Source organism: Argentina anserina, chromosome 6 (assembly GCF_933775445.1).
Source record: "Argentina anserina chromosome 6, drPotAnse1.1, whole genome shotgun sequence".
Lineage (NCBI taxonomy): Eukaryota > Viridiplantae > Streptophyta > Magnoliopsida > Rosales > Rosaceae > Argentina > Argentina anserina.
The window spans coordinates 30,504,455-30,516,712 of NC_065877.1; the positions used below are offsets into that span (position 1 = coordinate 30,504,455).

General features: G+C 36.3%; 2 protein-coding genes across 2 annotated transcripts; both read left to right on the forward strand.

Annotated features, from left to right (window-relative positions):
* Positions 1-612: 612 nt before the first annotated feature.
* LOC126799413 (chlorophyll a-b binding protein 8, chloroplastic) lies at positions 613-2,122 on the forward strand. The gene is made up of 3 exons (XM_050526615.1): positions 613-916; positions 1,015-1,076; positions 1,339-2,122. Exons 1-3 carry the CDS (start codon positions 764-766, stop codon positions 1,952-1,954), a joined length of 831 nt encoding a protein of 276 aa, XP_050382572.1. The 5' UTR covers positions 613-763; the 3' UTR covers positions 1,955-2,122.
* Positions 2,123-3,469: 1,347 nt separating this feature from the next.
* LOC126797453 (transmembrane 9 superfamily member 12) lies at positions 3,470-6,318 on the forward strand. The gene is made up of 2 exons (XM_050524081.1): positions 3,470-3,574; positions 3,915-6,318. Exon 2 carries the CDS (start codon positions 3,992-3,994, stop codon positions 5,969-5,971), a length of 1,980 nt encoding a protein of 659 aa, XP_050380038.1. The 5' UTR covers positions 3,470-3,574; positions 3,915-3,991; the 3' UTR covers positions 5,972-6,318.
* Positions 6,319-12,258: the final 5,940 nt, after the last annotated feature.

The following is a 12,258-nucleotide window of genomic DNA, read 5'->3' on the forward strand; positions in this document are numbered from 1 at the left end:
ACTAGTTACAGATTTTTCACTCCAATCATACGAGACACATGCTCAGAATCGATCCCAAATATTACATTTGTCTTTGTACAATATAGTATATATGTAACCTTATATCTCTAGGATTAAGGCACTTACCCTACAAGATCGATCATAACCAATGTTCTAAAAATCCCCGCCTAGGTGCCCGGAGACCCTTGGCCGCTTCGATTTTGGGCCGATTAATCCCCGATTAATCCTCTGGGCGCTGGTTTTTAGCTGTCCGCCCGATTAACACTTAACGTTTTTTAGAACTTTGATCATAATTATGACATCAAACTGCTCTCATTCTCATATAGATCAAAGTACCAACTAGGATGGATGAGCTGCTAATTAAGTGCTTGTGGTTAACATGATCATATCACACGACACGAACTAGATATTTCATTTTACTTAGAATGTGGAATTAATCCACTCAAAATCAGCATCCATATATTGGAAATTTTGCAATATCCCTTATCCAGGTCAAGACCTCCACGTGTACATCCATTGTTGGACGGTGAGATCCTAACCTAATCTGAAACCTGGGGCAGCTCCAACGTCCACCAGGAGTTCATTCCCAACAGTGCCCACAAATCTTGGTGCCCTCTGCCCCACTCCTTCTGGCCTCACCTTCGTTTATGACATTACTTGTACGAGTTTGGGATACCTGTGGCTCTCAGACTTTGATACTGAGAGAGCATAGTCGAGATTCACAGAAGAAGAAAAAAGAGGAATCCTAGCTTAGAGGAAGAGAATGGCAGCACAAGCCCTAGTGTCGTCGTCGTCGCTAACCGCCTCGAAGGAGGTGGCGAGGAACTTACTTGGAGGAAGATCAGCTCAGTCTCCATTTGGGGTGAGGAAATCAGCTTCCTTTGTTGTAAAGGCAGCCTCTACTCCCCCTGTTAAGGTACATATATGCTTTGACTTTAAGCTTAGTAGTATATGGTGAAGTTATTGAAGAACGTACATGAGTACTAATGCTGTGTTGGGTTCTGAATATTTCAGCAAGGAGCAGACAGGCAGTTGTGGTTTGCATCAAAGCAGAGTCTTTCTTACTTGGATGGCAGGTAATTTACTGATCCGGGCCTCTGCTTTCCTATATGTTGTTATTTATTACTGAGTGAAGAAACCCTAAGCTATACAGAAACTACAAATTAAAGTGACGGATTTGCTTTTAGTAAATTGATGCCATGATGAAAAAAAAAAGACATTCTTAGGAGTTAAAGAAGTTATTTGATTGTAAATTTGCAATGCGTGACCCATGGAGATTATTACATAACATTTAACTATTATGAGTGTGCTTCACCTGATTATTATGTGCAATCGCAGTCTTCCAGGTGACTTTGGATTTGACCCATTGGGCCTCTCAGACCCAGAAGGCACTGGAGGGTTCATTGAACCAAGATGGTTAGCATATGGTGAGATTATTAACGGACGTTTTGCCATGTTGGGTGCAGCCGGTTCCATCGCTCCTGAAATTTTAGGGAAGGCTGGCCTCATTCCTGCAGAAACAGCCCTCCCTTGGTTCCAAACTGGTGTGATTCCCCCAGCCGGAACCTACAACTATTGGGCAGACAATTACACCTTGTTCGTATTGGAGATGGCCCTAATGGGATTTGCCGAGCACCGACGTTTTCAAGATTGGTACAACCCCGGATCCATGAGCAAGCAATACTTCTTGGGCTTTGAGAAGTACTTGGGAGGATCCGGCAACCCAGCCTACCCAGGTGGGCCAATATTTAACCCATTGGGTTTTGGTAAGGATGAGAAGTCATTGAACGACTTGAAGCTCAAGGAAGTGAAGAATGGGAGATTGGCTATGTTGGCAATATTGGGCTACTTCATCCAAGCCCTGGTGACTGGAGTTGGGCCGTACCAGAACCTGTTGGACCACTTGGCTGACCCAGTGAACAACAACATCTTAACCAGCCTTAAGTTCCATTAATGAACCGAGTTGTACAATATTTTAGTGATGCCCCTTTGTTGTTTGAAAAAATTGAATCTCTCTTCTCAAACTCTTCTTCTCATTGTAAGATTATGCGAGAAACTTTGATGTTATATTTTATGTGAATGTGTAAGAAATGACATTAAGATAGTTAATTAAAGATGTCAATTAAGCTATATCTAAAGAAAAATATATATTTTACATCACAAAATAGGTAGAGTAACATCACAAAATACACCTTATAAGTTATTTATAATCCGTATGACATCCAATTTGATCTAAAGTTTCTGACCTATGTTCTCTTAAGTCATGTCCACAATTTTCACGTAGAAAACCACATTCCTTTGCTTGCTTATACATACATAGCGGTTGCAAACTTAATGATACTAAAATTGAAGGCGATACACTAAAAGCATGCTATGTTGTAAGCGGTGCCGATGTTATCTTGGTTATAAAAAGTCTCTAGTTCAAATCTCAATTTGTGAAAAACATCCTTTATGGTGGGCAAGATCATACGTTATATTGCTCTAGGCAAATGGTAACTGACCGAATCACTATTTTAAGCACATCTTAATAATGGTGTCATAAAATGTCAAATAAGCGCACATCAATTATTAATATTTTGCAACTCAATGCTCACTCCAATACCAAAACTGCCTCTTAATCGAGGATATGCCAACAAATTTTGACGTCGATGTTTCTGTTAGTGTTAATTTATTTGAATGTGTTATAAGAGACTCGTGTGGTGATAATTTTGTTCTTAGTGCTCCGCTACTCATTTTCTCTTTAGTCTTAAATGCCTAGTGTTATGCTCGTAAAATGATAAATTACTAGCTGCTTGAAGATCCAGGTTAAGTAATTTTCAAAGTTGAGGGTGATTCCTCACATTATCACATGTTCTGAAATTATGCGGTAGGTCTCATGAGAGCTCAGACCACTTTATCGGTGAGGTTTTGAGTTTGGCAGAGTTGTTCTCTTCCATTTTCAATTTCCCACAATTATCGTAAGGCATGCCTTATGTAAAGCCAACTTCGTTGCAAATGCTCTATTATCATAGTGGTTTCAAATGTCAAACATTCCCTTTCAAGTGCCAAGTTTCTGATGCGTAGTGGTTCCCCTCAACCTTCGAACACTCTACCAAGTTTCTTTTAAAAATATTGTATCGAAGTTTGTTTTTTTTTTCTCCTCAAGAAAAGGTAAAATATATCAATCCATTATCACATCATTCATATGTAACCTCTCATTACTTTGATGTTACGACACTGTTCCTAATTCCTAACCACCACAGCCAAATCCTCATCAAACATTATTCTTACATCTCATATTCCCAAAAAAAAAACAATTCACTCAATCTCATTTAAAAAGAAAAAAGAAAAAAAGGAAGAAAAATACCGACAATGGTCCAAGATCCAATCTAATGGGCTGGGGCCCAACCCAAGATGGAGGAATCAATTCATACGTTTCGCGTGAGAGATTAACAAAAACCAGTGTCCCATCCTCATTTCCACCATTTATTTCCTTTACAAAACAAAGCAAGAACAAATCGATTCCTTTCGTTCTTAAAAGCCTTTATCTCCAAGCAAACCCTCCCCCTCCGATTCAATCTCACATCTCCTCACGGTTCGTTCTTCTCTCAATTCCTCTCTTTCTTTCACGCCTTGGTTATTAACGTTTTATAAATCTTCATTCTTGATTTGTCAGTTTCGATTTTCATAGATCTAGATTTGAAAAATCGAAATCAAAATTAAAATTTGATACTCTTGGATCTGTATGCATGTGTTAGGGTTTTGTTTCTGTATTAGTAGCTGGATCTTGTTGAGTGCGTGATTGTTTGATTAGTGGATCTGGTTGTGGTTTTGAGGAGTTTAGGATCGTAAACCCTAATTAGCTTCGTAGTTTTAGCTCAGATTTGTTGTTCTTGTTTTGGCTGATGTTAGTTTGGTTTGGATTTTTGATGTAGATATTAGTGTTTGATGCGTCTTTAAAGAGAGTAGCTTTGTTACATTGGTGGGGGTGCTTTTTTTGTTTCGATTCAGAATGGCTGTGTCGAAATCGAGAATGCCCGATTTACGACTGGCATTGCTGGTTTTGGTGCTGTTTGTGAGTGTTTGTAATGGGTTTTACCTCCCTGGGAGTTACATGCATACGTATTCGAAGGGGCAGGAGATCTTTACCAAGGTTAATTCGTTGACTTCAATTGAGACGGAGCTGCCATTCAGTTACTACAGTCTGCCGTATTGCAAGCCGCAAGGCGGTGTTAAGAAGATGGCGGAGAATCTCGGGGAGCTTTTGATGGGAGATGAGATCGAGAGCTCTCCTTACAGGTTCAGAATGAATGTGAATGAGACTGTTTACCTGTGTACTACGCACCCTTTGAATGAGCATGAGGTGAAGCTGTTGAGGCAGAGGACCAGGGATCTGTATCAGGTCAATATGATCCTTGATAATTTGCCTGCGATGCGATTTGCTTACCAAAATGGGCAGACGATTCAGTGGACTGGGTATCCTGTTGGTTACACACCAGAAAACAGTAAAGATGACTACATCATCAACCACCTCAAGTTCAGGGTTTTGATTCATGAGTATGAAGGAAGTGGCGTGCAGATCATTGGTACTGGGGAAGAAGGCATGGGTGTCATTTCAGAAGCTGATAAAAACAAGGCATCTGGGTATGAAATTGTCGGCTTTGAGGTTTATCCTTGTAGCATTAAGTACGACGCTGATACCATGAATAAAAATGAGATGTATAAATCTATCCCACCTGTGAATTGTCCCCGAGACTCGAGCACGTCTCAATTCATAAGGGAGCAAGAGAGAGTGTCATTCACTTATGAGGTTGAATTTGTGAAAAGTGATGTTAGATGGCCGTCAAGGTGGGATGCTTATCTGAAGATGGAGGGTGCCCGTGTGCACTGGTTCTCTATCCTCAATTCATTAATGGTGATATTCTTCCTTGCTGGTATTGTTTTTGTCATATTCCTAAGGACTGTGAGGAGGGATTTAACAAGATATGAAGAACTGGACAAAGAATCTCAAGCTCAGATGAATGAGGAGCTCTCTGGGTGGAAGCTTGTTGTGGGAGATGTATTTAGAGAGCCAGATCACCCGAAGCTTCTCTGCGTGATGGTTGGTGACGGGGTTCAGATTACAGGGATGTCAGTTGTCACTATCATTTTTGCCGCATTTGGCTTCATGTCACCCGCTTCACGAGGAATGCTACTGACAGGCATGATCATTCTATATCTTTTCCTTGGAATTATTGCTGGTTATGTTGCTGTCCGTATGTGGAGAACCATAAAGGGAACCTCAGAAGGGTGGAAATCCGTATCCTGGTTTGTTGCATGCTTTTTTCCTGGAATTGTATTCGTTATTCTTACAGTTCTGAATTTTATCCTATGGGGGAGCAACAGTACTGGGGCTATTCCTATTTCCTTGTACTTCGTACTCTTCTCCCTCTGGTTCTGCATTTCAGTGCCACTCACTCTTGTTGGAGGATTCTTAGGGACACGATCTGAGGCTATTCAATATCCTGTGAGAACCAACCAGATTCCAAGAGAAATTCCTGCACGCAAATATCCCTCATGGCTTTTAGTTCTCGGTGCCGGGACACTTCCCTTTGGAACCCTGTTCATTGAACTTTTCTTCATCCTTTCCAGCATCTGGTTAGGAAGGTTCTATTATGTCTTTGGTTTCCTGCTAATAGTGCTTCTATTGCTGGTGGTTGTTTGTGCTGAAGTTTCAGTGGTTCTCACATACATGCATCTCTGTGTGGAGGATTGGCGGTGGTGGTGGAAGGCTTTCTTTGCTTCTGGGTCAGTTGCCCTTTATGTGTTCCTGTACTCCATCAACTACTTGGTATTTGATCTGCAGAGTTTGAGTGGCCCTGTGTCCGCTACTCTTTACCTTGGTTACTCATTAATCATGGCAACTGCAATCATGTTGTCAACCGGGACCATCGGCTTTCTCATGTCTTTCTACTTTGTTCATTACCTATTTTCATCTGTCAAGATTGATTAGAGGTGTTGCCTGGTATTCTTTTATCATACAGTGGGAAATGAGTCTGTTATGTGCAAAGGAGTATTTTTGGTTAAGGTGATTGTATACGGCATATTAAGAGTCCTCAGATGGTGCTGCATGAAGACTTTATAATATGTATACCGCCTTGTCTGTAACAAGCCCAGCAGCACCTTCTCCATTTACCTCATACATCCCATTTTGTTTCTTACCACAACCAGTGTTGTGCCTCAATTTGGATTTACGTACTGTAGCTTTTTTACATTGTGCTAGAAAGTTGTAATGTCATGGATCTTCAGTCCCTGTATTCTCTTCAGTTTCATATCTGAAATGAAAGTTAAACTTGATAATTCTTTGATTCTCTTTTTTTTGGTCTGAAATTCTTTGGATTCTCAGCAGATGGAGTTTTGGTGATAAAATACTTGTTACTTTATTTTTGTTGTTTAAAATGTGATGCACATCTTTGAAAGCACATCCTCTTTGGGGGTTTTTTATGTATGCCAGAGGAAAATCATAAAAAATTACCATAACATTTGAAACTCTGAGACTGAATTAGCAAACAATAGACGGGTTCATATAATTAATAAATAAGTTTCAAGACTTGCCACGTCCATTTTCAGAAATCAGCAGTATCCAAAATCAAATAAGCTTCTGCAGGGTCATCAACCAAACTCTCAACCTCTTTATTCACATCTGTCTTGAATTTTGAGAAAACTTGCACGGGTGAATTTCCTGAACGCCCATCTTAAATCAGGTGGTCTCCGGTTTCAAAATGAGCATCACTCAGAGGAGGTTGAAAACTAGCAAGTTGGTTATCAAAACTAGGCTGCATAATCTGATCCATATGATATGCAGGGTATAGATTCAGATCATTCTGATGTAGTTTTGACCCCATAGTTTCTAAACTAGCAGATTTATCTTCAAACACACCTGCATAATCTGTAGGACAGCCAGCAAGAAATTGATGAGCAAGCTTTTCGCATGCATTCTCTAGTGCACGAGTTATGTATCTGCTTTGGCTTTCTTGACGCAGTTGCAAATGCTTCTGGACCTGCACAAACATTAGCAAACTTGAAAGCTAGCTAGCCTATATAAACTTGCTAATGGACACTAAAATTCTGAAGTGCATTCCCATCAACATATGCATCTGATGAATTATTGCTGAAAACTTGCCTCATTTCGCAGACGAACTCTCTCTTGCGCCTCCTTCCGGCGTTTCAGATCCTGAGTCAGTTCACAGATCCTATATGTTGAATAGCCATCAGCTAAGAGAATGCAAATGAAGATGAGAATAAAAACATTTTAGAGATCAAATTAACTAAGGGACAATGGAGCATACTCATTCTCAAGGGGTCGCAGCAAGCTCAAGGAGTTAATAAGATTACTAGAACCACTGTCTTGCCCATTCAAGACCTCTGAAACAATGTTCTCTTTCATTACAAAGTATTGAAAACAAAGAAGGTGTTGAAGAATGGAGAAAGAAGAACAAAGAGAATGAAACTAGATCAAAAGAAACAATTTTTCCTTTTTAACAAGCTAAACGAATATGAAGTCTTCAATCAACAATTAATGCAGAATGTGAAGTCTTCAATAAGCAATTAATGCAGAACGGGAGAAGTCTTCAATCGACAATTAATGCAAAACGATAGAAGTCTTCAATCAACAATTAATGCAGAACGGGAGAAGTCTTCAATCAGCAATTAATGCAAAATGTGAAGTATTCAATCATCAATTAATCTTGAAATTAATGTCAAATACCACTTAGCAATAACCACAACTCAACAATTAAATATAACTTGAATAATACGTTTCGTATTATACACACTTTGCTCTCACACCTTACCTTGCATCATTGCAGCTCTGCCTGCACAACCATACCTTCCACTTGCAGCTCTGCCCAATGCTCCAATAGGCTCATACGCTCGAATACTCCCCCTCAAGCGAAGCCTGAAAGAGAAACGACAACCGAGCTTGACCAACAATCTCCAAATATGGCTAAAGAAGTTATGAATGGGAGGGTGGATGAGAATAAGTGAAACAAATTCTGGCAGCTATGTCCGTCTACTTTGGGTGGCTCCCATTTTCTGCTCCGATAACCTGAGACCATGAGCCACATATGTCGGGAAAACTTTATGTGTCTAGTTTATGTACCTTTTTACAGAACTGGATTCGGAGGTCGGAATCAATCCCAGTTTCAATTTTAACGTAGCAATGTCATTCCAGAAAAACAGAGCACGGTTTTGCTTGCTCAAATGGTTGCATGCTTAAAATTGCTCCTCCTGAAGCCAAATTGGGACATGACCCGGACCTTCTTACTGGAAGGGACAAATATGATTGGAACCATATATATATATATATATATATATTAAATGTAGCTTGCATAATACGTATTGCTGATTGAAGAGTTCACATTCTGCATTAATTGCTGAAATTAATGCCAAAGACCACTGAAGAATAATCACAACTCAACAATTAAATGTAGCTTGAATAATACGTTTCATATTATTCACACTTTACTCTCACATCTTGCCTTGCATCATTGCAGCTTTGTCTGCACAACCATGTCTGCCACTTGCAGCTCTACCCAATGCTACAATATGCTCATATGCTCCAATAGTTTTGAATAGAGCCAAGTGAAAAAACCCGAGATCCTCTGTATTAGCCAAGCAGGTTGTGCGTTGTAGCTCAGAATTGGGTGTTTCATATCTGTAATTTTGCGACATAAGAGATTAGATTATCAGCTAGCTTAGTTGTTCTAACTAATGCATGAAGGGAAACGTAGAAAACTAGAAGCTTTTCTACTTGGTTAGTTGTTGGAAATTGTCTTTATCCTTCTCTTTAATTCCAAGAAGTTAATATCAGACTGCACTAGAGAACTCAATCCATGTTAACCAAAAAAAAGAAGAAAAAAAAAACTCAATCCATATATTAATCGCAATCTGGTTCTTAGGTCGACCTTCAAACAAGAGTAGCTCTAGCTCGCTTGGTTTCGATTCAGTTTGAATTCGACATTCCTAACCCTCTTATTTGGTACACATTAATGGACTCATTTCAAATTATTCAACAGTATTTATCAATAGTTAATTCCTCATATGGTACCTAAAGTATGACTACTTGGACAATTTGGTACCTGCAATTCTCATTTGTAAGCCATTTTGGTACTTCTATCAATTTTGATCATATTTTAGGGTTATTTTCGTCATTCTATCCCTAAACTCATTAAATTCACATTTTTCTTCATTTCTTCCTATAATTGCCTCTCTTTGGAGATAATTAAATTGATATATCTACTCCACTTAGCATCTACTTGGCATATATTGAATTTTTTTTCTTATTATACTTATTGTATCCTAATTATTTTCTACAAAGGAAATAAATTGCCTTTATACAATTGTAATTTTTTCTTAAAATATTTTTTTAAATTACTTATAATTAAAATTAATTTAGATTGATAGCTACATTATGAAAAATTATATACGTAAATCATCATAAATACTAAATGGATGAGTTATCAAAATTTTAGTGATAATTTAGAGGCAATTTGGAGGTATTATGAAAAAATGAAGTAAAGTAGAGATATGATGACGGAAATAACCCTGAAAATATAGTCAAAATTGACATAAGTACCAAAATGGCTTACATTTGAGAACTTTAGGTACCAAATTGTCGGTTTTCATACATCATGTATCAAATTGTCCAAGTAGCCAAACATTAAGTATCATAGGAGGAATTTACCCTATTTATCAGTCAACTCATTGTAGACTTTGTTATGTTAAAAGGGTTGCTGAAATTTGCCCACGTCTTCAAGTTGGAATTAAGAGTTGAATTTGGAAAAAGAAGCCTTTACCAATTGCTCAAGCTTCCAGGTACATTTTGTATATAGACATATCTTAATACACTAGAAAATTTAGAAAAGTATTCAATAGTTTTATTAATGAAGGTTTGAAGATAGTCACACAATGACACTAGCCCTTTATTTCAATTTTTTTTTGGAAAAAGCACAAACTTATGTAGTTATATTGACATTCTTTCTAATGTTTTCTTGTCCTACTCGTGTAAAACTCGTACGTGTATAACACTCAAAAAGATATTAGATATATACATACAGTTGTAGAATATAGATTTTATGCATCAAATGATTGGCCTATATGAATGTCGGCTTAATACAGTTGAATCTCGATAAATTAATAATTTTGATTAAATAATAATCTTCTCTAGTCTCAACTCAGGACTAGTGTATATTACTAGGAACATCGCTAAATGCATAAGATAATAATTTTTGTGAAATCTCTTTAGGTCCCATCGAATATATAAAATAATAATTAATTTAATAGAATTTAAAAAATTAGTTAAAATGATTAATAATTGATCAAATATTTAAAAGAAACAGTGAATAAATTTCATAAAACAAATTAAGAAAAGTAATTATTTAAACTTACAATTTTAAAGTTATTTTTAGGCATGAAATTATACCAATTTAGGAAAGTGAATAAATATAGAATCTTAGCTAAAAATAGATATAGTAATCAAACTAAATGATTATCATCAATTCAGCTAACAACAAAACTCTCTATAAAATAATAATTTATTAATTTATCTATAAATAAATGAATTATTCATTTATCGATAATATAATAAACCCACTAAAGTAATAATTTCTTCCGGCCTTAACATTATTCATTTATAGAAGTTTTACTGTATGAGGAATTACGAGGAAGCGACAAGAATATTCCGAACTTTCATCAAATAATGCAGTAACCTTATTGGAAAATGGCACGTGTCTAAAAGTCAACAATGCTATAGGACTCGACGAGAATTTACTGGATCTTACATAACACATGCATTATAACTTTGTAAGTACATAACGACAACAACGTTACACAACTTCTATGGAAAAACATTTGAACTCGATGTTTATGCCGCATATGGAAAGTGCCTATATAGTAACGACTACAACAACAATGTTATGGACTCACATATAAGAATAAACTGATGAACATATGCACAAACATTGTGATTACAAGAAATTGATATTTTTCAGCAATTTTTAATAATGATAATATGTTCAAAATGTTTCATACTAAAAGTCGACTTGGAGAAGACCCAAGTGTGTAGCACATAAGTCATGCGTACATTTTGATGACAACAAAGTATTCAATAGTTTTATTAATGAAGGTTTGAAGATAGTCACACAATGACACTAGCCCTTTATTTCAATTTTTTTTTGGAAAAAGCACAAACTTATGTAGTTATATTGACATTCTTTCTAATGTTTTCTTGTCCTACTCGTGTAAAACTCGTACGTGTATAACACTCAAAAAGATATTAGATATATACATACAGTTGTAGAATATAGATTTTATGCATCAAATGATTGGCCTATATGAATGTCGGCTTAATACAGTTGAATCTCGATAAATTAATAATTTTGATTAAATAATAATCTTCTCTAGTCTCAACTCAGGACTAGTGTATATTACTAGGAACATCGCTAAATGCATAAGATAATAATTTTTGTGAAATCTCTTTAGGTCCCATCGAATATATAAAATAATAATTAATTTAATAGAATTTAAAAAATTAGTTAAAATGATTAATAATTGATCAAATATTTAAAAGAAACAGTGAATAAATTTCATAAAACAAATTAAGAAAAGTAATTATTTAAACTTACAATTTTAAAGTTATTTTTAGGCATGAAATTATACCAATTTAGGAAAGTGAATAAATATAGAATCTTAGCTAAAAATAGATATAGTAATCAAACTAAATGATTATCATCAATTCAGCTAACAACAAAACTCTCTATAAAATAATAATTTATTAATTTATCTATAAATAAATGAATTATTCATTTATCAATAATATAATAAACCCACTAAAGTAATAATTTCTTCCGGCCTTAACATTATTCATTTATAGAAGTTTTACTGTATGAGGAATTACGAGGAAGCGACAAGAATATTCCGAACTTTCATCAAATAATGCAGTAACCTTATTGGAAAATGGCACGTGTCTAAAAGTCAACAATGCTATAGGACTCGACGAGAATTTACTGGATCTTACATAACACATGCATTATAACTTTGTAAGTACATAACGACAACAACGTTACACAACTTCTATGGCAAAACATTTGAACTCGATGTTTATGCCGCATATGGAAAGTGCCTATATAGTAACGACTACAACAACAATGTTATGGACTCACATATAAGAATAAACTGATGAACATATGCACAAACATTGTGATTACAAGAAATTGATATTTTTCAGCAATTTTTAATAAT